This window comes from Cnephaeus nilssonii (genome assembly GCF_951640355.1).
Source record: "Cnephaeus nilssonii genome assembly, chromosome: 7".
Lineage (NCBI taxonomy): Eukaryota > Metazoa > Chordata > Mammalia > Chiroptera > Vespertilionidae > Cnephaeus > Cnephaeus nilssonii.
The window spans coordinates 26181107-26206487 of NC_137078.1; the positions used below are offsets into that span (position 1 = coordinate 26181107).

Genomic DNA, 25381 nt, shown 5'->3' on the forward strand with positions numbered 1-25381 from the left:
TTGGCTGCCTCCTGCACGTCCCCCACTGGGGATCGAGTCCACAACCCAGGCATGTGCCCTGATGGGGAATTGAACCTTGACCTCCTAGTTCATAGGTCAACGCTCAACCACTGAGCTACGCCGGCCGGGCAAGAGTCATTATTTCTTTAGCTTTCCGCCTGGATGTTCTTGTGAGAGTAGCTGTCCTCCCCACACCTTCATGCATACAGTGGTTCATCATACTTTTTTCTTTGCCATTCTAAAAGGTGAAAAGGGATATCTTCTTGAAGGTAAATTGATACTGAAGACTATATTTTATAAGTAAAGCTAATTAACACTTGGTTTGCCTTTCAGCCCGAGACCCCAGATCATTGTTCCCTCCCAGAGGATCTAGTGAGTATTTCTACATGTTCTAGATTGGACTTCATTGCATCTCCAATGATAAGTACTATATGTAAATGACAATAACAGTTTTATTCTAACATGATAATGATATGATGAAAATGCTAGCAATAGTGGTATTATAGGTGATCCTCCCCAACTTAAAGTTATATTGCTTTGCATTAAAAGGAAATAAAGAGGAAGAAACTGCTACCTTGCTTTACGATAACCATCAGGCTTGTCATACTTTTTTTTCATGGGTGACTTTACAACTCTGAATCCTTCCAAGAAAAGAACAGGGGTCTAAAGTCTGATGGTCTTGGCCCAGATTCAGCTGTGAGAGTGTTCTCGTATATTCAGACCTTGATGTAACTGCTTTGTCCTGGCCCTGCGTGGAAGGGAACAGCGTCTCCAGCTTGCGAATCCTCACACATTTCATTCCTTTTTAAAAAAATATATATATGTATTTTTATTGATTTTAGAGAGGAAGGGAGAGAGAGATAGAAACATCAATGATGAGAGAGAATCATTGATTGGCTGCCTCCTGCATGCCCCTTACTGGGAATCGAGCCCGCAACCCTGGGCATGTGCTCTTGACTAGAATCAAACCTGGGATCCTTTGGTCTGCAGGCCGAAGCTCTATCCACTGAGCCAAACCAGCTAGGGCCACATTTCATTCCTTACGGAGCTTTGCTACCGGAGCTGCCACAATCCATGGGCTGCATAATCAGAGCCAATGGCCCTTTCACAGAATGCCTTTTTAAGACTCTGAGTTTTTGAAATTCTGAGATTCTGGGTTTTTCTGCATTTTAGTAGTTCAGGATTGTTAACTTGCAGTTTTTCTGGATTTCTGAATCTCAAGGACTGTGGTTGATTTTCAGGCAATGGAAGAATTGACATCTAGAAAATCTATTTTAAAACCATTCTGTTATATAAAGAGGTGTGTGAAACACACACATACACACATTTTTTAATTATTAGTTGTTCCCTAAAACATCTCTATGGTAAACCAGTGGCCCAGATAATATGGGATTAGGATAGACAGGATGAGATTAAAGGAAGGAAAAAGTAAACACAATACCTTATGAATCTGACCCCTAACATTAGACCATTTAGCATGCAGAAGAAATTGAGCTTTGGGACAGATGCCATATTCTTGGAATACATGAACTTTTGAAAGTTTGGAAGACGCCCTTGATGTTCATCTGCCAGTCATTTATTTTTGCGCTTCATTAAGGAGGGGTCAGGAGCAGGCTTCTAGCCATATCACCTATCTACCCTTTTTCTGTTTCTATGGATTCTAGAGTCGCTTTAAAAGCAATTCCTAAATTTTTTGAGTGCCTATATTAGCTTCCTAGGGCTGCCGTAACAAATTACCACAAACTGGGTGGCTCAAAGCAACAGGAGTTGATTGTCTCATAACTCCAGAGTCTGTATGTCTCAAATCAAGGTGTTAACAGGGCCGTGCTCCCCCTGAAGGCTCTAAGGGGGATCCTTCCTGCTTCTTCCAGCTTCCGGTGTTGCCAGCAATTGTTAGCATTTCTTGGCTTATTATAGACGCATCACTCCAATCTCTGCCTCCGTCATCACATGACCCTCTCCCTGTGTGTCTTCAGGCTCTCTGTCTCTTCTCTTCTTCTAAGAATGCTAGTCATAGTGAGTGTAAGGCTCCAGTATGACAAGGTCTGCAAGACTTTGTTTCCAAAAATGGTTACATTCTGAGGTTCTGGGGAATACTATTTAACTTAGTATAGTGGGTATTTTATTACATTAATAGACTTGACTATATCAAGTACAAGTTCTTCATTGGTATGTGTATTCAAGATGACAGGGGAATTTTTTATGGCATATGGACAAAATTAGAGCGAGGTGTCCAGGAATGGCGAGTGTGTTGAGCGAACACACTTGGAATAGCAAGATCAAATGCTGGTTTATTAGCCAGTTTTAGTTTCTCATGTTCCAATGCAGAGGTTCGGAGCACCCTCAAGTGGGCTTCTATTGGGAGGAAAGACGGGGGGGGGGGGGGGGGGAGAGCGTTAATAGGATGGTAGGGGCTCTCTGCTGGGTCCTGACTCAATTTACCAACATAGCTGCAAGACCCAGGAACTATAAGAGAATGGAAGAGCTTGGGTGAATGTTTTATAAGTCACCTACATTCAGCCTTCTCTATGGTCTATTTGGAGTGTCTGAACCCTCAGTTGACTCTGTCCTTGGCGCTCTGCTCAGAAGGGGGCCCCTAGAGGCAGCCCTGGGGTGTTGAGGAAGGGACTGCAGCTTCCCTTCAGGGCCCAAGCCTAAAACAGGCCTTGAGAACAAAGATTGTACACAGAATGCCTTTGGGGCGAGGCACTTACAATGAATGTGTGAAGCAGCTGGGAGTGATTTATAAGGAGTGTTGGGGCTTGTAATCAACTGAAAATTGCTTGTCCCAGATTCGGACTCTGTGAAACTTGAAGGGCAAACAAAATGCATCTCCAATCTGGATTAACTCTGTAGACCCTGAGTTCACACACCCCTGCTTGATGGCAACTGGCATTTGCTGGGAGCCTAGAAAACTAACATCAGAGGGGCTCTGAGCGCAAGGTTCTCCTGTATCAGATTCTTAGAATTCTTGGGGCATGTATTCAGGCTCACTTTTAGAAAAGGCTGTCTACCGTAGGATTTGTGGAGTTTGCTTTACGAGCCAACCAGATTTTCTTTTTATTGCAAGAGTTAGTCATCATGGGGATGCTTTGATCCAATGATTCCATATGTTAAATCAACTCTGGAATGTGATCACACATTTAAAGACCAAAAATAGCTTTTACTTGTTCAGTTCTAGATTTAGCATCTATTTCAATGGTTGTAGTGTACTTTTCCCCTCTGAAAATATTTTTGTAGCCTCTGGCAAAAAGCAGTCATGCTTGGCTACTTCTTAGGTGAATTCTTTTTTTTCTGCCCAGTTTTTCAACTTAAATGATCTTTAGGTTCTAGTAAGAAGGGGGGGTGGAAGATAAAATGATGACTGAATAGAAAGTGGTCATGTCACACTTAAACCGGCCTGTCGTCAATGGGTGCAGCTTCAAGGCTGACCTGGAGTGGGTGGGTTTGCCGAGGAGCGGAGGGAGGGATGGGGAGGTTGTTGCTGTGTGTCTGAAACAACTCTGCCTTCAAAACGTGGCTCTCCAGGCGTCGCCGGCCACCTCTGTTTCAGAGTCTGAGCGTGCTGAACTCTGGTGCAGGATTGCCGAGTGGGAGAAGGCAGAGCAGAGGGGTTACGGATGAATACTGTGGAGACAGTCATCTGTCCTTGGCTGAATCTGCATGTCCATTTCCTGTCCGCCATTGTCCCTCTTCGTCTCGCTCTGCCCATTCCAGAGAGTGTCGGAAGTTTCCAACCACTGGTGGTACTCCATGCTCATTCTACCTCCTTTGCTGAAAGACAGCGTGGCAGCACCCCTGCTCTCTGCCTACTACCCTGACTGCGTGGGCATGAGCCCCTCCTGCACCAGCACAAACCGCGCAGCCAGCGACGCCAGCCCCGGGAAGCTGGAGCACTCCAAGGCGGTCCCCTCTGTGCTGGGTGAGAGCTGGTCCTGGCACTCTCTGCTCCCCCCACACCCGCCCCCGCCCCGCCTCCCCCCAGCCCCTGGAAATGTGTGGGTGAGCGGAATGGAAAAGACTTAGTGTGTGCAGGGTGTGCTATAAAGCACCTCATTATATTGTAGATTTGGTTATGCTGTGGACGTCATGTCATTTGTGTCTATTGTGCAGTGAATTTTTCCCTCAGTGATTGGAAAGCCTATAACACGTGTTCAGGAATTGTTGTCTACAGAGTTTAATGAGTATGTATTTGAAAGCTGGATAAGTTGATGATAACGCAAACTCTAACATGCCGGAAGAAATCTTTTGACTATCTGAGCGTCCTTCTTTTTATTCCGAGTCTTTCTACTTCTAATGATGCCATTGAGAATTTCAGCAGAATGATTCACTCTTGAAAAAAATTGAGAACTTTAGGTCAGGACAGGCATGCTTGTTGGTCATGACTTTAAAATTCCACATTGGAATTCTTTGTGTACAAGCAAGAATTCTAGATTTTCTGCCCAAACACTTTTTTATTTTTTAATTACCGACTTCATTTTTGATGATGTGAATAGATTTTGACATTGTGGCCCTGTCTTAAGGTTTTTAACTTATAACACTGGGTCCTCTAAAAATGTAGCTGTGGTCGAAATGAAAGCAGAAGAGAAACAATCCCAGTGTTAGTTTAAGTGGGATGGGACAGACGCTCAAATTAGTGGGTTGGTACATTTATGAAGGACAATTTGGCAGTGTGATCAAAAACTTTTATCCTACGAATGTATCCTAACTAAATTATCAAAGTAAATTATAACGTAAGTCCAAAGGTTTTGTGCAAAGAAATTTCTGTGGCATTGCTTATAATAGTTAATAATTGGATGAAGTTTCAATGCCCAGCATTAGTGGAATGATTAAATGATAAGAAAATATTATGTCCATTGAAGTCCTAGTTAATGACATGGAAAACTGTTCTCGATGTCATAAATTAAAAAAACAAACAAGTAAGAAAATATTATAAAGTAGCATTTTTTTCTGGCTTTGTAAAAACAAATTTCTATAATATTAAAATTCTCCATTCACAGAAACAGCACTGGTAGTCTGTAAACCCCCCTCGAGGATGATCAGGAGTTAGTGATTGCTATTTCCCCTATGAACCTGTTCAACTTATAATCAGAAAAAAATCCAATAAAAGTTAAAATATTTTTCCATGGGGAGTTGGTGTTCAGTAGGTACAGAGTGAGTTTTGCAAGTTGTAAAAGTTTTGGAATCTGTTGTACAACAATATGAATATACTTAACACTACGGAACTGTACCCTTAAACATGGTTTAGATGGTAAATTTTACAGTATGTGGGTTTTTGGGTTTTGGTTTTTTTTTTTTTTTTACCACAATTACAGCTTTTAAAGAATTGTCCATACCATCGAAATTAAATTTGTGAAGAAGGGGAAAACGTGTGTTTAATTTCCACCTATGTTGTCTAACTGGAGGGAGGAAGCAGCAGCACAGCAGGACAGGCTGTGGAGCTGGACCTGGCTGTCCTTGTTGGTTTGATATTGCGCTTTAATTCACCCGCATTTGGAGGTGACAGCCTGGAGCATTGGCCTGTTTGTGCTTCTGTCAGTCCCAGGCATGAACCGGTACTTCCAGCCTTTCTACCAGCCCAACGAGTGCGGCAAAGCCCTGTGCGTGAGGCCGGACGTGATGGAGCTGGATGAGCTCTACGAGTTCCCAGAGTACTCCCGAGACCCCACCATGTACCTGGCCTTGAGGAACCTCATCCTGGCCCTGTGGTACACTAATTGCAAAGTAAGTGCAGGGCATGGTAGCTCTCAGCACGCGACAGAGACTTCCTGTGAACGAGAGGAGCCACGCCGCCTATGGGTAGAACCTTTCGACCGGGGTGTCTCCGCCTCAGCAGCGTTGGAAGGTCGGGGGGATAGCCTCTGTGTGAGGGGTTGTCCTGTGCATTAGAGTGTGTTTAGTTGCATCCTTGGCCTCTTCGCCCCCCTAGATGCCAGAGCACCCCCAGTTGTGACAACCAAAAATGTCTCCAGCTGTTGCCAATGGGGGCAAAGTCTTTCCTCCCTGAGAACCACCACTTTAGACCGTGTGTTATCGGAATTTGTGAGTGAGTGGAAGGTGCAAAGTTTGGTTCAGACAGTTCCAATGGCTGTGCCAGGAGAAAAGGTGAAAGAAACACTAAAGACTGGATTAAACCATTGAGGGCATTCAACTAAATTATCAAAGTAAATTATAACCATTCACCTCATTATCCTCAAACAACCTTTGCTTTCTGTTGGGACTGAATAAATGTTAGGGGCTTTATACATACAGTACCAGCCTTGAAAGGGGTGAAGATAAATTTTCGGTGTGTGGTATGTGTGGTGGAAATACAAGCTTTAAAAAAAAAAAAGCCTTTTCTGACCCCAGTATTTTTCTGATTTATTAATTTCTTCTGCAATTAGCAAGTGGCTTCTCAGTGCACATAATTTTGCAAGGCCACCAAGAAAGATATGCCAGCTCCACCCTAGTATATCACTGGATTAGACTCCAGTATGAGGTGACCTGATTAAGTAATGGGTCATTTATACAAATTATACCCAGGTGAGTAGGCTGGGCAAGGTAGAATTAATTATTCATTTTGTCCCCGACAGGTTTGATGATTCATCCCCAGTATAAGTTAAAATTCAAAGTCAAATTTTTTTAATGTGAAGAAAAATTAATCTGATGTTTCTAAAAAGTGTATCTTTATTATTATTCATAGGAAATTCTGAGCACAATTTTATTCAGTTCAGCAAATGTTTATTGAGCACCTGTATCAAACCTGTTGGGGACAAAAAATCCTGAACTTGTCAGCCTGGATCCATTTAAAAATATTTTAAATGTATTTTTATTGATTTCAGAGAGGGAGAGAGGGATAGAAACATCAATGTTGAGAGAGAATCATTGATCGGCTGCCTCCTGCACGCCCCACACTGGGGATCAAGCCCACAACCCAGGCATGTGCCCTGACAGAAAATTGAACTGAGACCTCCTGGTTCATAGGTCAATGCTCAACCACTGAGCCATGCTGGCTGGGCCCATTTTCATTTTTAATGAGAGGAGTTTTTACAGTGGCCTTTGTTACTTGGTTTATATATCGTATATATTTAATACTCCAGTGGTAAAAACACAAATGTTTGCAATAGAAGAATCAAAGACTTTGAAAGGATTGCTTTTAAATTTCATAAATACAAACAGTTTATCTTCTGAAGCAATGAAGGTCAATGTTGTGTTATTTTTGACTCCTTCAAGTGTATAGTCATCTTCCTGTATTTCAGATTCTGGTGGAGCTGGGAGTTGGGGACAAGTAAAGGAGAGGCCAGGGGTAGGGACCCCCACTCCCACCTCCAGTGCCTGTTCTAACTTCACACCAGCCCAGGCCGCATTACTCTGGGATCTTTGAAATGGACCAAGGCCTGGCCAAAGCTGGGCCAAGCAGAGAAAGGCAGTGGGATCTTTTTTCTCCAAGTTCCTCAACCAGCCCCCCCTCATCCGTGATAAGAATACAACTTCTGCTGCCAGTGCACAGAGCAGCCTGGGTTTCTACAGTGGCCTTTGTTGCATTGTTTATTGAGTCAGGAATGTATTATTTGTTATATAGTCTGCCCCCACACTCCCTGTAGCAGTCATTCTTAGCAGAGAAACTTATGTGATAAGATACAAATTGTTGTATCTGCCTTTTGTCCCTTCACCGGGCAAGCCTCCCCTTGATCTTATTTCTTCATGTTAAATAATGAATTTGAATGACTTCGAGAGTTTCTTTTTTTTTAATCCTCACCCAAGGAGTGAAGATACTTTTTCCATTGATTTTTAGAGAGAATGGAAAGGAGGGTTGGGGGAGAGAGAGAAATATTGATGTGACCCAGACACATCGATTGATTGCCTCCCACATACTCCCCAACCATGGGCAGGGATTGGACCAGCAACCCAGTAACGTGCCCTTGATCGGGAATCGAACCCACGACCCTCTGGTGCCCAGACCAACGCTCTACGCACTGAGCCACGTCAGCCAGGACCCTGATAGTTTCTTTTTATTGTGATAAAATACACACAGCATAATATTTACCATTTAAATGATTCTAAAATGTATATTTCAGTGGCAGTAAGTACATATACAATGTTGTTTAGCCATGATCACTATCTAGTTGCAGAAATTTTTCATTACCCATAGAGGCACCCCACAGTCCTTAAGCAGTAACTCCCCATTCCTCCCTTCCCCCAGCAGTCACTAATCCACTTTCTGTCTCTGTAGATATGCCTATACTTGACATTTTGTATAAATGGAATCTTACAACATGAGGCCTTCTGTAATGAGCTTCTTTACCTAGCATAATGTTTTAAAGGTTCATGCCTGTTGTAGCATGGATCAGTACTTCAGTGTTTTTTATGGCTAAGTAATATTCCCTTTGTGGATAGACCACGTTTGTTTCTCTGTTCAGCTCTTGATGAACATTTTTGTGGCTATTTGAACAGTGCTGCTTTGAACATCTGTTTTCAATTCCTGTGGGTATGTACCTGGGAGTGGAATTGCTGGGTCATGTGGTAATTCTATGTTTAACTTTTTCAGGAACCAAGAGTTGCTTTTTGTTTGTTTGCCTTAACAGTTTGGTTTTATTTTCAAACACAGGAAGCTCTTACTCCTCATAAATGTATTCCTCACATCATTGTCCGGGGTCTCGTGCGCATTCGGTGCGTTCAGGAAGTGGAGAGGATACTTTATTTTATGACGAGAAAAGGTCTCATCAACACAGGCGTTCTCAGCGTCGGCACCGACCAGCGTCTTCTTCCTAAAGATTACCACAGTGTAGGTGACTAGCTCTAGCAATAACACCCCTCGGTCAGGATAAAGGCCAGTACATTGTTGATGATACTAGCAAAAGTCACATTATCACCATAAAAGTTGTAAAATAAGACTTGCTGGAGTATGTGTTTCTCTGGAGAGGATTCTGTTCCCCTAGACTGTAGAAAAGAGGAAAGGATTACTTAGAAAAAGTACTACAGTATTCTTTAGGAAAATAACTTTCTGCTATGGGCATCAAAGAAATGTAGATGAACCAACATTGCTTGGTAGTTAGTACCTTCCAGAACAACTAAAACAGCACACTGTTTTCATTGCTCTAATTAGATTTTTTTTAAATTTATCTTTATTGTTGAAAGCATGACAGATGTCCCCCTTTTTCCCCTAGTGACACCCCTCACCCCCACTCCCACAGGCCTTCACCGCACTATTGTCTGTGTCCATGGATAATGCATATATGCATATAAATTCTTTGGTTAATCTATCCCTACCCCCTTCCCTCAGAGATTTGTTTGTTCCATGCTTCTGTGTGTCTGGATCTATCTATTTTGTTCATCAGTATGCTTTTTTTCATCAGATTCCACATATGAGTTAGATCATGTGATACTTTGACTGTCTTATTTCACTTAGCATAACATTGTTCCTTTTTTTTTTTTTTTTTAAGAAATCAGTCGTCATTATCGGGGCTGGTCCAGCAGGATTAGCAGCTGCTAGGCAACTACATAACTTTGGAATTAAGGTGAGATTTTTGGCTCGTGGAGGTGGAAACAGATGGTTAACTGCTCCTCTGCTCCAGATTTTCTAAGACTTAGAAACCACTTCATGATTTTAGCAAAGAATGATGAATATATGATATCTTTATGTCTTTACACTCGATCCGAGAAAAGATACAAAATTTGAAATTAGTTTAATAAGAGAAAAGTAGAGGAAGATAGAAATTCCCACAGCTTTGGAGAGTTTTAGACTCTATTGAGCAACCCAGAAGAGATTTTAAGTTGGGGTCATTGGGAAAATCCTTTATTCCTGCAATAGTTTGAGACAACAGATAGCAGTTTGGAAATTCACTGTTTCTTTTATAAAAGTTTCTGAAATACCCAGTTACATTTTTTTATGCAAATTAAAGGAACCCTTTGCATCTTATATCCTGAGAAACAAAAATCTTTGCTTTTGGAAGCAAGATTGAATTACTTAATCCATGGTTGAGACAGAATTACATGACTTTTGAAGTACTGTACATGTTTGGGGTTGCCTGCTTCCCCAAGGTGGGATATTTTTTCTTTTTCTCTGGTATATTGCTTTATTCTAGTTGTTCAAAATTAGCCAAAATAGAAACTAATATGAAAACCATTTGTGCAGTTCAATGTCTAATTCGTATTAGAGTCATTCAAATTAACCGTAGGTTTCTGTGACTTCCTAAATCTGACACATATCTCCCTTTTATAAACTTATTTTGCAAAGACTGGTTTTCACTTAAACCATATGTGAAAATTAATTTGGTAAAATTGAGTTAGCCTTTTTGCTCTTCTCCATCTTGCTAGAAGAAATGACTTCTTTTTTCACAAAATCTTCTCTGATGGAGGTTTCAGGGACAAGAAAAGCTTTCAGTAGCTGTGCCTGAGAGGTTTTCCTCTTGTTTGAATGGAGAACCTAAGTCTTGAATTACGTTGTGTTGCTGACAAAGTACAAGTACCTGAGTTGGATTTATAGGATGCGTGTTTGCATTTGCAAGTATTTTCTTAGAGCTATTACGATACGAGGTTTTTTAATTGATTATTTATTTCAGTGTTAGATGTTGGGGCCAAGGTTTCTTGTTTGCTTTTATTTGGGAAACCCACAGATTATGTTACAGAGGAGTTATTACGATCCAGAGTCTTTAATGTTCAGCCTTCCTCTCACACTAAAAGGAAACTAGAAACCAATGGTTCTGTGTTAATATAAGAGAAGGAAGTAGGGAGGGCAGAACCACCAGTTGTAGCCTTTCTGGTTGGAAAAAATTAGGAATGTAGGTCTTCCAATATTTAGAGGATCTGTATTACTCTTCCCTTTCTCTCGCCAGGTGATGAGGGAGACCCCACGGAGAGCACCCATCCCTCTCATGTTTAGGAAATAGATTCCTCTGAATCACCAGAGAGATGGGTAACTCAGGGAACCTCAAACAATTTGAAGGAGAGATTCTAGGGCCCAGGGACTAAATGACTGGCCTTACACTGAACAGGACTCACATTTTCAGTTACTGCCACCCAGGGATGTGTGGTGTAGCACTGAGTCACGGGGCTGTCCCGCTGGGGAGCATCCTGGTACCACCAGGATGAGAAAGTTGAAGGAGTTAAACAGCCTGGGTGTGGGACCAACCTGCTTAAGTCAAGCCCATAAGGTGACCTGATTTTTTTTTCAAAAAGGGAGTCATATCTTAGGGAAGTTAAGGTCTATTTTTTGCAATGTTAAATTAGGAATTTTGTTACATACACAGATATTTCATAAGACAAAAATCTCCTCTTGAACCTAGTTTCTAATAGTGCTTTTTAATTTATGGGATACTATTTAGTAAAAGCTTTCCAGTTGCATTTCATGTGCTAGTTCATCGGATCTTATCATTACGGGATTTGAGGGAATAATTTGAAGATTTCACCAACAGACCGACCACTCACTCATCATTAGAATCTGGGTTAACAGCCACTTGGGCTTCTGTTTACACTGCTTTCTCTTCCAAGTCATTTCTCTAGTAATGTAATAAAAACATTAACCAAATATGGGACTTACTTAACTGTATTATTCTACATTGATAGTAGTGCCTTTGATAAGACTATTCTATCTTACTTAGCTTCCCCAATTGTCTGTCTCTTCAGGTGACTGTGCTGGAAGCCAAAGACAGAATTGGAGGCCGTGTGTGGGATGATAAATCTTTTAAAGGCGTCACAGTGGGAAGAGGCGCCCAGATCGTCAATGGCTGTATTAACAACCCAGTAGCACTCATGTGTGAACAAGTGGGTTTCTTTAAGATTTGTATTGTAGATAAAGAAAAGAAATTCTCAGTTTGCTTCTGTGTACTATTAATGTGCTTTTAAGTAATAGGTAACAACTCCAGAATGACTTCTTGCCCCCTCATCTTCTCTGAAAAGTAGATAAAGACAAGTATAGCGCTGCCTCCGTGAGAAGGTGCTACCAGAGGACTTAGAGTATTTTTTTTCTTTCTCTAAGATCTTGAATTATATTTGTGTGTTATTTACAGGCCACTGGATTAGCTTGTGGCTTTAGGGTTTCCAGATGAAGCACATAATAATACAGGGTTCCCAGTTAAATTCAGATAAATAACAAGTACTTTTTTAGTATAAGTATGTCCCAGCTATTACACAGGGTATTATGCACGCAATATTTGGGCCATACTTATACTAAAAAAAATTATCTGTTTTTTATCTGAGAGCTTTCACTGGACATCCTACCTTTTACTGGGCATCTCTGCGTAGTTTCTTTGAAGACCTGGTAGGTCCAAGGTTTTTCCTAAAATATTTATCGACAGTAAATTCAATTCCAACCCCTGTGAGTGTTTGTGTGTTTGTGTGCTCATTTACATGAGAGTCCGTAGAGGAGGTAGGATGCCAGAGCGAAGAGGGCAGTGCACAGCTGCAGCATCAGCAGCACTGATAAACCTTGGCCGACAGGCCGGAGAGTGCCTGGCACAGAAGCTGTTGCTGTCCGCCTCGCATTCTCATAAAATAAGGCCTCATAGACGTCATGCTGTTTTTTCCCACTGCCTGCCTTTGCTGCCATTTTCTGTGAAGCATATTTAGCGTTATCTTTGGGAGGTACTAGGCCATTTTCTCCAGGAGAGCTCTGTCTAATTTCAGCTTAGAACCTGTACATATTTTTTCCAGGGAAAAATTTTCACCTTCTTATTCTTATTATTTTGAAGCTTGGCATCAGCATGCATAAATTTGGAGAAAGATGTGACTTAATTCAGGAAGGTGGAAGAATTACTGACCCCACTATTGACAAGCGCATGGATTTTCATTTTAATGCTCTCTTGGATGTTGTCTCTGAGTGGAGGAAGGATAAGACTCAGCTCCAAGATGTCCCTTTAGGAGGTATGGGGAGAATGGTGTTCTGATTGTTCCTCCGAGTCTCATTCTAACCCAGCTTGGTCAGCAGTAGTACCGTTCATCCATGAGGTTGATGATGCAATAAGAATAGTCTTTCAAAGCATTCGTTTTGGACAGATGAGTTCTCCCAACTGGTCTACAGAGGGAGCAGAACTTCCTCAGGGACTTTTAGCTGCCTATGTGTGCACCCACACAAATCTTTCTCTACACCAAAGCTGGTGTTTAAAAAAAATGATGTGAATGTTTGATTTTCAATTTCCCAGAGGTGCTTCCTTTTAAGCAAAGTGTGGTAAGCCCTATGTGAATAAAGAGTCACCACATAATGTCCTTTCTAGGTAAGAGTTTCTGTACACCAGGATTTCTTTTCCTTTTGGGGGGCAGTAGGTTAAGTATATTGTTTAAGAATGCAAGAATGTGTATTATAATTTAATCATTGCCAAATTCTTTTTAAAAAAATAAGTCTTTATTGATTTCAGAGAGAGGAAGGGAAAGGGGAGAGACATAGAAACATCAGTGATGAGAATCATTGATCAGCTGCCTCCCGCCGCCCCCTGCTTGGGATCTAGCCTGCAACCCAGGCATGTGCTGTGACTGGGAATCGAACTGTGACCTCCTTGTTCATGGGTCGACACTCAGCCACTGAGTCACACCAGTTGGACTACTTCAAACTCTTTAGGCTTTGGCCCTAAATAGACAGTATTCATCACAATTCTTTAGAAAACTTGACTGTGTATCATGACTCATTTCCATGAAAGTACTAGCTGAGATTTTACTATATTGCTTCTTAAGTTGATATTTACTTAACCTACAGTTTTATGACCTAGTGAATTCACGTGTCGTTTTTGGAAGCAATTCGGAGTTTCTTAAACTATGAACATTTGAACTCAGTTTTTAGGATTTGTTTTTCTGCTTTTTATTTTATTATTATTTTTTATTTAAATTCTTTATTGTTGAAAGCATTTAGGCTGTTAATTTGCTTCAACTATATGTTTCTTTGTGAGGATTTTTAGTTCCTCATTCTGGTATCGGTCTCTGTTTGGGGTAACTTCTCAGTAGCAGGGACAGGCTGTGTCCTGCTGTTTAGCCGCCCTCCCCACCCCCTGAGACTGACCCGCACTGTGATCACCTGGGTGAGTGTTGATAGACAAACCATAACAGAATGTTTTCAGAAACTTACTGAGATCAACAGGGGTCATTTCCTTATATGCCGTAGTGTCCAGACCAAGTGGTGAGTGGTTGAATTTTGTGGAATGGAGGGTAGTTATGAGGCTGACTTTCAGGGAGTTCTCAGAATTTGGTACTGGTTTTCACATGTGTGGTGGTCGCTGGATGGCATTTTCTTTCGACTTCTTTCAGTGTCACCAAATAAAAACGTAATAATATAGCTCTGTCTTGGCCTTACTTAAAATAAGGGAGGGCCAGCAATACTTACTGTGTAAGTAGTTGTTTTATCTTATAATACATTTTTTTGAAAAGCTTTAATAATGCACACATCTCTATATAAGGTTAGTTATATCCTGCTAGCAGCATCTCAGCTATCTCAGATCTTACTTTATTAACACTTAGCTGGAAAAAATATATATATATATATATAAATATTAAGAAGTTAGTTAATTTCACAAAGCATATGACTAAAGCTTTTAGATAGTATTTACATAAAAATTGCTTTTAGACTTTTCTCAACCTATTTATACTTAATTTTATATATTTTTCCAACAGTGTTGGTTCTTGGCCTCTACAACACCTAAGGAAAATAGAAACAACAGGAGGCAGAAATGGGATTGCTACAAGATGGTTCTGAAAGTGATTAAAAAAAAACACAAAAAAAGCACCAGGTGGTCTAGGGCCAACAGCCTGGCGCAAATCCAGAGGTGCTGTGGCATCCCCACATCACAGTCCAGGGGAGAACGGACATTTTAAATGAGAATCTTGAGTTGTCTAGAAAACAAAAAAGTCGACTGACACTCAGTTCTGTTGCTAGTCAAGCGAGTTCACAGTGCTGTATAGAAGCTGTGTGTCTGCTGTGTGTGCATTGGATGGTCATCTTCCCAGGAAGGTTATGAAGAAGTGACCTGGCCTAAGATTCTTAAAATTGTCAATCGTGAGTCTCTCCCACCCCCCCAGAAAGGAGTCTAAGATGGTCATTGGAATGGTTTCACAGTGCTGTGTGTGTGTAGTTGAAAGTTCCAGTTGAGTGGAATAGTTACGTGTTGGGGTTAGATAACAAGACGCAATTTCTGAGGCGTGTAGAGTCCGTGCCGCTGGCCTGGGAGTGGGGCGGGGAAGGGGGGCTGTGGTGAGGGGTGCAGTCCAGGCCCCGCAGGGCCGGGAAGAGATTCTGTAGCAGAGCCTGTGAGTGGGCAGGTGGTGTTGCCGTGTTTGGAAAAGCTAAAAACGTGCTGGCACAGTCTGGCTGTGGGTTTTGGATTTATTACACCGGCAACGAGAACCAGTAATTAAAGGTGCTGAGGCAGAGGGCTGACGTGATGGCAGTTCATGGTGGAGTATTCTTATTGGGGAGAGAACATAGCCAGTGGCCAGTGCATCACAGATCCTCCAGCTGATTCGAAGGTGGTGGCAGTGTGACCAGGAAGGAGTGGGAATCCTCTCTGAGGGTCTGTCCTGCCAGGCGCAGGGGGTGCTTTTCTGTATCTTGAGCAAAAGAAGAAACGGCTTCTCAGCTAAGCAGAAATGAAACGTGGCTGGAGATACAGAACCTACATAGCTTTGTTCCCGGTTAAGATACGCTTTTCCTTCCCGAGAGAAGCCATCCTCATCCAGATGTCCTTTCCCTGCGTTGGCTCAGGAAAGGGCTCCCGAAGTTTTGGGTTTTGTGGGTTGAAGGAGGTTGAGAGCGAAAGATAAGGCCTTAGAGAACACTGCTGAAGCTGCTTTCTCTGCTTTGGCCCACCCCCATTGCAGAGAAGATCGAGGAGATCTACAAAGCTTTCATCAAGGAATCCGGCATCCACTTCAGCGAGCTGGAGGAGCAGGTGCTTCAGTTTCACCTCAGCAACCTGGAATATGCCTGTGGCAGCAACCTCCATCAGGTGGGGCTGGCCTTCCCAAAGCGTGCCTCGGGGTGCTTGTTTTGTGTATATTTTATGTCATCTCAATATCGAACCTGGGCTGCTTTGGATAAACAGGAAACAATGGTTTTGCTGCAACAGTAAAGATAAAATTTATTTTAAAAAGTTCGAAAACCATGATTTCAGAACATATTAATGACCTCACAGTGGTTTTGGAAAAAAAAATTATTTTTTAAAAAAGCTAGAGAAACTATTTTTTCCAATAATGCCTGTGAAGAAGCTCAGTGTGTAACCCTAATACAGGGGGTCTGCTGGGCTGAAGTGGGGAGGGGCCCAGAGCCTGTGTGTTCACCCCTCCTCCCGTGCTGTTCAGTGAGGCCCTGGGGGCATTTCTGTGGAACCCTGCATGGTCTGAAAACTCTGCTCTCAAAAGACCAAAAAAGAGTATCCTTGCAGTTATGGTCTGTTTATTTTGCTAAAATAAATTTAAACTTGCCTAATTTAACTGATTTTGATACTTAAATATTCTGTTTTGAATGGTGGCTCCACGGATGGCCCCTGACCGAATTGTCCTCTTTGGGACCTCTTCATGTTCATTTGATTCTTCATGGTGATTGGAATAGCACTGTTTTCCAAAATCATGCTGCATTTCAACCTCTGTAGAGTTTCCATGTTGAAGACCTATAGTTGGTATATTTTTATATGGAGTTGATCAAATGCAGTTTTACTCTCATAGAATTCCCCTTTTCTGGGGTTGTTGATTTTATTTTTATTGAGGAGTGGTGCCCACACCCAAATCATGTCTGTCTTCTGTAGCTTTCCTGTGCATTGTTGAGCAATTCCCTTCCCCAACAGCGGGATTCACCTGCGTTGGTCTGTGTGTCCCCTCCCTCCATCATGTTTTGCCCTATTCACGACAGCCCTGCCCTCCTATCTCGAGTGGCTTTTCCCATCTTGGAGTCCTTTCCTGTCCCTTCGGTGCAGCCTCAAGAGGAGGTGGGAACCCCTCTTCTGTTCCCAACCTCTCCTGTTGTTTCCCAGGTGTCTGCTCGCTCCTGGGACCACAACGAGTTCTTTGCCCAGTTTGCTGGTGACCATACTCTCCTCACTCCTGGCTATTCCGTCATCATTGAAAAACTGGCTGAAGGACTAGATATTCGGCTCAAATCTCCAGTGAGTATGACAGCATTGGGAGGCTCTGGTTTGGCCTTAGTTTTGGAGGATGTGAAGTTTGGTGCATGTGGATGACACAGGAGACAGGTACTTGCTGTGACTGTCAACCGGTGCCTCCGCGTATTTCTGTGATACGCTCCTAGTACCATCCATGTCAGTTGCGTAGTTGCTACTGTTTGGAAACAATAGTAGCGCAGATGCATTTTCATTAATAACTAGCAGCCCGTTTAAACGAAGATTCGTGCAATAGACCTTCATTCACCTGGCTGCCTGCACCAGTTTTCTGCCGGCACCGGGGACCTAGGCCTTGGCTGTGGCCACCGCCTTCTGCCTTCTTTCAGGGTCGGGGCTTGGCCCCGGGCGGCGGCCTTGGCTCTGCTGCACCCCAGTGTCCTTGCTATGGATCGTAGGAGCCGACCCCCCGTGGTTGCCTGCGATCCATGCAGGCTCCCTGCTGGTGCCCAAGGCCGGGAAAGCCTCCGCCCGAGGCTTTCCCGGCCTTGGGCTCTGCCACACCCCAACGTCCCTGCTACTGTTTCCTGGTGGGTGTGGTTGGTGGGCGTGGCTTGTGGGTGTAGCGAAGGTACGGTCAATTTGCATATTACTCTATTATTAGGTAGGATAAAGTGTTCAAGTTGCTTACAACATTCCTGACCCAAAGCAGTTATTTTCACTTTAAAGCTTTCCCTTCAAATCTTTGTTCCTGTGCATTTGTATTACACATTGTTGTCATCATAAAGACAAATATTACACTACATTATAAAGGTTTGCCACATTTTGACATAGTGTTTATGAATTTTAATGGCTGAGCGGTAGTTCCCTGAAATAGGCTGTAACTGTTGTTTTGATCTCTGAATGCCAGGAAATGATTTCCCATAGCCTTGGAGACATAAACTCACATACTATCAGAACTGGGAAGGGTCCTGGGACATGCGGTTCCATCATGCTTTTCTGTTTTTCTTGAACAGGTACAGAAGGTTGATTATTCTGGAGATGAAGTACAAGTTACCACGACAGATGGGACAGGGTATACAGCACAAAAGGTAAGTGCTAGAATTTCTCTAGGTGTTTCAGGAGCTTGGCAGTAAGAGAAAGATGTCTTTTCTACCAAGAAGTTGGCCTTTGGCAACCTGTCTGGAGCCTTGTTTGATTTCTGAGGAGTTTTGTATGTCCACTTAATTGTGTGGTGGATATGCAAATCTGATCTAACTAATCTAACACTGTATAGATTCATGCAGATAGAATTCTGATTAGTGTTTCTTAAAGTGGGTTCTGTGGTACATTAGTCCTGGAAATTGCACAAGAAAAATAAATTCTTTGGCCACATAAGTTTGGAAAGTATTGTCTGCTGCAGTTCAGTTTTAGGGTTAAATAGCATATTAAAGGTTCTGAAAAGTCCTACATTCAAAAAGACCTATTTTACTTTAATTCAGTGTTTTCCAGGTTGGTAGGGCTTTTTGTTGTTGTTCTTTGTTTTATCATGGAACCATTTTTTTCAAAATCAAGAAAGATCTGTGTTTTCATTTTGAAACTGAAGTTGTTGTACTTTTATATTATTTGAATTCTTTGTAAACCACTTATGTAGGTGGACAGTGTAAAGTGCTGTAATGTAATATGTGAAATCACAGAGATTTCTGTAATGTTGGAGAACAAAGTGCTTACTTGGAGTGGAAGGGGACTAATAAACTCATTAAGTGTATTTAAATTTAGTTATGTCTGAAATGATTACCAAAAAGTACAATTGATACACTATCACCTAGCTATGTTTTATACTTTTCAATGATCTAAAAGTATTTCACAGTCCTTGATAGTCATATACAAATAAAGGATTGCATGTCAGATGGAAAGACGAGGTCTGAGTCCAGGGGATGGGTCCTCATATGATTCCTGCCTTTACCTAGTTGGGTAGTGAGTAGTGGTGCTATAGACTTGGGACTAATAGTGGTTTTCAGTCTTGGCTGCACATTAGAATCACCTGAAAGGTGCCTTAAAAGAAAGGCTGCAATGGCCGGCTGGCGTGGATCAGTGGTTGAGCACCGACCTATGAATCAGGAGGTCAGGGTTCGATCCCCAGTAGGGGGCAGCCAATCAGTGATTCTCTCTCATTATTGATGTTTGTATCTCTCCCTTCCTCTCTGAAATCAATAAAAAAATGTGTGTGTTTTTTTTTAAAAAGAAAGGCTCCAAAACCTCACCCTGCAGGGACTTTCACTGAAATGGTCTGGTCGTGTTTGCAATGCTCCCCAAGTGTTTACAGCATGCAGCCAGAGTGGAGCACTCCTGGGCCACAGTGTCCTTATCTGTGAGCCCAGAGAGAATCAGGCTCATCTCTCAAGTTCTTCCTAGTGGTAATTAAAAAAAAAAATCTTTAAAATTGCAAGTCAGCCAATACTTCAACCTCTGGTATTTCGTAACTTGGCCTTTTGGAATCCAGGATAACATGCTAGTTAGACTCGCCCTGCTGGGTCCCCTCTGCTGACCCTGATCAGGCACGCTTGCTCGGCTTTCTTTGTGTTCTGGCTTTCCAGGGATATTAGGGCGTAGCTTCAGCCTGCCTTTCAAAGCCTGCTCTGAAGGTTGAAAGCAAATATTTATGGTTGTCAGCACACATCACACGGTTTGAATTGGAAGTTTCCCCAGTTTATAAGTGAAAGATTTCCCACCCAGCAGGACGCACTGATAAAACATTTGACAAACTGTAATTCAATCTAGGCTGCTTCTACTGATATCTAGCTTTATTCATTACCAGGGTATGTTCATATCTTGTGCCTATTAGTTAACCCACGTTTCTGTGCTTTTGAAAGCTTTTTTGTTAAGAAAGCCTCTAGACCTTATATTCTTGTAGTTTTCTTTATATATCCAAAATCCCAGGAAGAACTCTGAATTTCCTGTGATCATGGAGTTTGGGATTCAAGCCAAATACACTAAATCTTTGATGAAGGCCACGGCTTGGCATTCAGCTTCATTCCACTCCCATCTCCTGTTATCTTGCACTGTAGATGATGGAAAGTAAGCGCGCGTGCACACACACACACACACACACACATACACACACACAAACACACACACAGTTTCCCAGACTCCTTTGCAGCTGAGACTCTCAATAAGAAATGGTTCGGTCACACAGATGCACCTGTATGATTTGGAAGGTATAGTCTGGCTTTTACTTGACTTCTGTAAGTCATTTGAGACCCTGCAATAAATTGCTTCCTCTTTTAAAAAAATTTCATGTGGTTTTTACATGATTGTAATAATCCCTAGTGTTTGTGAGTGCTTTATCATTTATGAAGCATGTTGATGTATATTGTAAGGGTTTTTGTTTGAAGCATGACCCCAATCTGTTGAGGTTAGGAGGGCAGGTATTAGCTTGGCCACACATTAGAAAGTGTCAGGAATGATACACTAGTCGAGTTCTCCTCACTCCACATTAGGTACATTTCTTCTTACAGCACTGCTTTTCAGGGTTGGGATCTGTTGACTCTTCTGAACCTGGGGTTATTGTAAATCATCAAGTCCTTTCTGCAAGTTCCTCCATGTGGGTGCCACGTCTGCTCAGCCATGCACCTTTGTGCAGTGAACAACCTACGCGTGTACATGGCAGCCCTTGGTCTTACGAGTATAACAGCCTGGGATATTGACTATCTGATGCCTGGCAGTAGAGAGGAATGTTCTGAATTTCCCTGGAAGTGCACCCACTGAGTTGTAGTGGTACGAGGTCCAGTTGCTGCTTGCGTTTTAACTGTTAATTATTCCCCACAGGCATTAGTCACGGTTCCACTGGCCTTACTGCAGAAAGGCGCCCTTCAGTTTAACCCGCCGCTGTCAGACAAGAAGATGAAGGCCATCAACAGCTTAGGCGCAGGCATCATTGAAAAGGTGATTACTTAAGCCCTAGAACCACAGAGATTAATGCCAGATGACAGGAGTTCCTTCGCTTCTCATATTGAGAAGTAGTGGGTAATTTTTGTGTCCAAGTAAAATTTGAAGCTTTCCTTTTAATTTGAGTAATTGTTCCTGCAGAATACAAAAGGACATTATGAAAAGACTAGAGGCCCGGTGCACAAAATTCGTGCACGGCGGGTTGTGTCCCTCAGCCCAGCCTGCACCCTCTCCAATCTGGGATCCCTCTCACAATCCAGGACTGCTGGCTCTCAACCGCTTGCCTGCCTGCCTGCCTGCCTGATTGCCCCTGCTTCTTCCTGCCAGCCTGATCACCCCCTAACCACTCCCCTGCCAACCTGATCGACGCCTAACTGCTCCCCTGCCGGCCCGATTGCCCCTAACTACCCTCCCCTGCCAGCCTGGTTGCCCCTTACTGTCCTCCCATGCAGGCCTGGTCCCCCCCAACTGCCCTCCCCTACCAGCCCGTCACTCCTAACTGCTCTCCCCTGCTGGCCTGGTTCCTCCCAACTGCCCTCCCCTGCAGGCCTGGTCCCTCCCAACTGCCCTCCCTGGCAGGCCTGGTCCCTCCCAACTGCCCTCCCCTGCTGGCCTGATCACCCACCACTGCCCTCCCCTGTCGGCCATCTTGTGGCAGCCATCTTGTGTCCACATGGGGGCTGCCATCTTGTGTGTTGGAGTGACGGTCAATTTGCATATTACTCTTTTATTAGATAGGATAAGGAGAGCTAGCTGAGGTCTGTGAATTTTAACCTCAGGAGGATGAATCTTGTTATTCATAATTCGAACTTGGTATATAAGTAAATATTTTTTTTCTGCTTTCCACATCTGCCCTCCATTAATTAGCCCCAATGAGGAGAATGTTTTTCCCCCTCTGCCTTTAAAATCTCTTTCAGTAGAATCTGCCAGTGCTGCAGCAGGTATCGCAGACCTATACCTATGAGGAGTCAGAATGTATCTTATGGACATAAGCCTCAAGGCCATGTCTCAGGGTGTTTTGCATTTTAGTTTAGCCTAGAGGCTGTCAGTGAGGGACATAAAAGGCCAGATGCTCATGGAAAGGAGAAAGGAGAAAGGAGGTGGGAACATGAAGGGGAGTAGTGAGGTTTTTTTGAACGTAGCGTTAGTTACGAGCCATAGGTTACTTCTTAGAGATTGCTGTACTTTTGATTCAAGAAATTCTTAACCATCTTCCTCTTGCTCACTTTCCAGATTGCCTTGCAATTTCCTTATCGATTTTGGGACAGTAAAGTTCAAGGGGCGGACTTTTTCGGGCACGTTCCTCCTAGTGCCAGCAAGCGAGGGCTTTTTGCTGTATTCTATGACATGGATCCCCAGGTAAAGTTATTGGTGAAGTGTGGTTTGAATTCCCTTATCACAGTTTAAAATTTGCTGTGGTAATTATTTACATATCAAGCTCAGAAACTAATGACATTTTGGACACTCTGGGTATTTGTTTATATTCTGGGAGGATACTTGGACTGGGACATTTTCCTGTAGGATAGGAGCCCCAATATCTGCCATATTTTCTCGAAGTACTAATGTTACTGCCTGGGAAATGAGTTAGTCACTTGTGGAAACTGTTATTTCAGGCCGATGGGGGAACTCCTCAGGGAGAGGCCACAACAGCACAGTGATGAGTGGTACTTGAAGAGCACTCTCCACAGGTCCCCCAGTGGTGCTGTGAAGGGTGAGATGTGATTGGCCCGGGTGAAGGCAGGCCTCGGTGCCAGTAGATATGATTGGTGGGGAACAAAAAGGGGAGGGCATACTCACCACTTGAAAGGTATGCTAGTGCTGATGTCAGGCGAAAGAATCCCAGTTTCTTTTCTGTCTCCATTCCAAGAAACATCTTAAAAGGTTTCTCATGGGAGCCCAGGGCAAATTTTCTTTACCATTGGAGAGAGTTCTTTCCATTATGTTATCCATAGCCTTTCCTACACAACCTCGTAACACTTCTTCTAAAACAAGTTCATAAAAGGGAAAAGCCAAGAGAACCCTGAACTTGATACTGACATTGCTTCTTGAGTCTCTTCAGCAGGGAGCAGTAACAAAATGCACAGGCGAATAACGGGTGTTTGTGAGGAAAACAGACGGGTGATGGAAGGGATAGGGGGCCGTAGGAAATCATGAAATTTAACTGGCGAGAGCGACGTCATTTCTTTAGAACTGAACATTTTACCAAAGCTTTTCCCTTTCATGTGTCCAGAAGAAACACAGCGTGTTGATGTCAGTGATTGCTGGGGAGGCGGTGGCCTCCCTGCGGAACCTAGACGACAAGCAGGTGCTGCAGCAGTGCATGGCCACGCTCCGGGAGCTGTTCAAGGAGCAGGTCAGAGACGCCGGCTCTCCGGAGCGGTGGAGCCAGACCCAGCCATCGCTACCAAGTGAAAGGAATCAAGGCAGTGGGCCCATTATTCTCTCTCCCAGTATCCAGCTGTCCACCCAAGTTTTCCTGCATTAGTGTGTTAGGGCTGCCGTAACAAAATACCACAGCCTGGGTGGCTTGAACAGTGGAGGTTTATTTTCTGACCATTCCGGAAGCTAGAAGTCCAGGACCAAGGTGTCGTCAGGTTTGGTTTCCTTGAGGCTTCTCTCTGTGGCTGGCAGATGCTGCTTTCTCGCTGTGACCTCACATGGCTGCCTCTCTGTGTTGTCTGTGTCCTGGTCTGTTCTTAAGAGAACACCAGTCATGCTGGATTAAGGTCCGCCCCAACGACCCCATTTTAACTTCTCATTACATCATTAAAGGCTCTTTCTCAAATACAGTCACATTATAAAGTAGTGGTTGATTAGGGCTTCAACATATGGATTTTAGCAGACACAAATGTAGCCCATAACAGTACCCAATCCCCCTTACACTATTGTCTTCCTTCCCTTCCCCTCACATCATGCACACCCCCTTTCTTTCCTAAGGATGTAGAAGGCTCAGGATTTCCCATAGAGTCTGCATTTACCCAAACCCCAGTAGTCTTTGGCGACAACTTTCCTTTTAAAGGGACGTTGTCCAAAATTTTCTTGTACCCCACATGTGTAGCTAGTCTCTCTTCTCTCAAAGGAGCTCAGGATACTTTTTATTTGCCAACTTACTAAATCTCACAGTCTCTGGAGATTTATAAATGGTGTGGCTTGTATCTTTTTCATATAAAGGAACAGAAGTCAAAAGAAGTGAAATGACTCAGAAGTTACATAAATTAGAGGCACCAGGGGTGTTAACTTCGGCATGATGTGATTGTATTTCACAGTAGTCTCTAGCTGTGTGTCTTTGTCCAAAAATTGGTTTTCAAATTATTTATTCAGATCTAAGGACATAATTTCTATATAAATCTTTTTGATGGTGGTGCTTGTCAGAAGTCAGCCTACAAAATGATTTGAAACTTAGTGTGAAATAGATCCTTGGATAGCCGTCTATGGAGGAGCCTGTTGAGAATTTCACCTTAAGGTCCTAGAACCCCAGTCTTCCCTTTCCGACTCTGGGCCAGAGACCCCTTTCTTTCCATCTCTGTAGCACAGGCCAGGCGGTGGGAAGGGAATGCCCAAACTCTTAGCCAGTGGTGATGGCCCCAGGTAGGTGGGGGAGAATGTGTGTTTGGCAGAAGGATAAAGTGAAAAGTGAGGAGACACAAGTGGGGGTAGGTTGCAGAGCTGGGGCAAGAGGTAGAGAATAGTGCACAGATACGGGGAGAGTCATAACGGGGTCAGAGGAACATAGTGAGGATGGCTGTTTCAGAATGGCTACAAGGAGCTCAACTTCCAATGGGAGGGAAGACTGTATGTTTATGCTTGTGTTGCATCATGTCCAACTCGCTTCTTGATCCCGTTTTATCATTGCTTCACATCAACACAGGAAGTCCCAGATCCCACAAAATATTTTGTCACTCGGTGGAGCACAGACCCCTGGATCCAGATGGCATACAGTTTTGTAAAGACAGGTGGGAGCGGTGAAGCCTACGACATCATTGCTGAAGAAATACAGGGAACCATCTTCTTTGCTGGCGAGGTGTGTATCATGATCCTGAACCCAATTACTTTTATTTTGATTACTTTCTTTTAATTAAAGTGATGTATGTCCAGAGTTTAAAACCTGTGTCAAATACTGTCAAGTCTTATGATGACAAACAACAGATGTCCTCTCAGCATCCTCTTCAAAATCCCAGAGCAATTTTTAACTCTTTCTGTTATATCTTCTGGAATTTACTTTATGTTTTAAAATATTTATATTGTCTTCTGATTTAACAAGTTAGACATTATCTACTGACTTTCTGTCAGGTTAAAGATTTAGCCCATTTAGTCTCTTCACAACGTGGTTATTTCACAATGAAGTTGCTGTCAGTGTTTATATGATATGACTAGGTAAATGTCACTCACTGCCAAGCCAGGGTGTTTATTGATTCCATTCTTACACAGTCATAATAAGCCCTTTT

The 25381-nt window shown here is 42.9% G+C and overlaps 1 protein-coding gene across 3 annotated transcripts in view; it reads left to right on the forward strand.

Moving 5' to 3' along the window:
* KDM1B (lysine demethylase 1B) overlaps positions 1-25381 on the forward strand; it is a 48807-nt gene that overhangs the window by 16065 nt on the left and 7361 nt on the right. For all 3 annotated transcript variants that reach the window (XM_079776439.1, XM_079776437.1, XM_079776438.1), the window contains 14 exons: positions 334-372; positions 3718-3922; positions 5540-5724; positions 8588-8764; positions 9423-9497; positions 11605-11742; positions 12669-12840; positions 15778-15905; positions 16926-17057; positions 18026-18100; positions 20817-20933; positions 22170-22295; positions 23167-23289; positions 24805-24957. In XM_079776439.1, the coding sequence (XP_079632565.1) occupies positions 334-372; positions 3718-3922; positions 5540-5724; positions 8588-8764; positions 9423-9497; positions 11605-11742; positions 12669-12840; positions 15778-15905; positions 16926-17057; positions 18026-18100; positions 20817-20933; positions 22170-22295; positions 23167-23289; positions 24805-24957 (1845 nt within the window). The remainder of the gene's footprint in view (positions 1-333; positions 373-3717; positions 3923-5539; positions 5725-8587; positions 8765-9422; positions 9498-11604; positions 11743-12668; positions 12841-15777; positions 15906-16925; positions 17058-18025; positions 18101-20816; positions 20934-22169; positions 22296-23166; positions 23290-24804; positions 24958-25381) is intronic.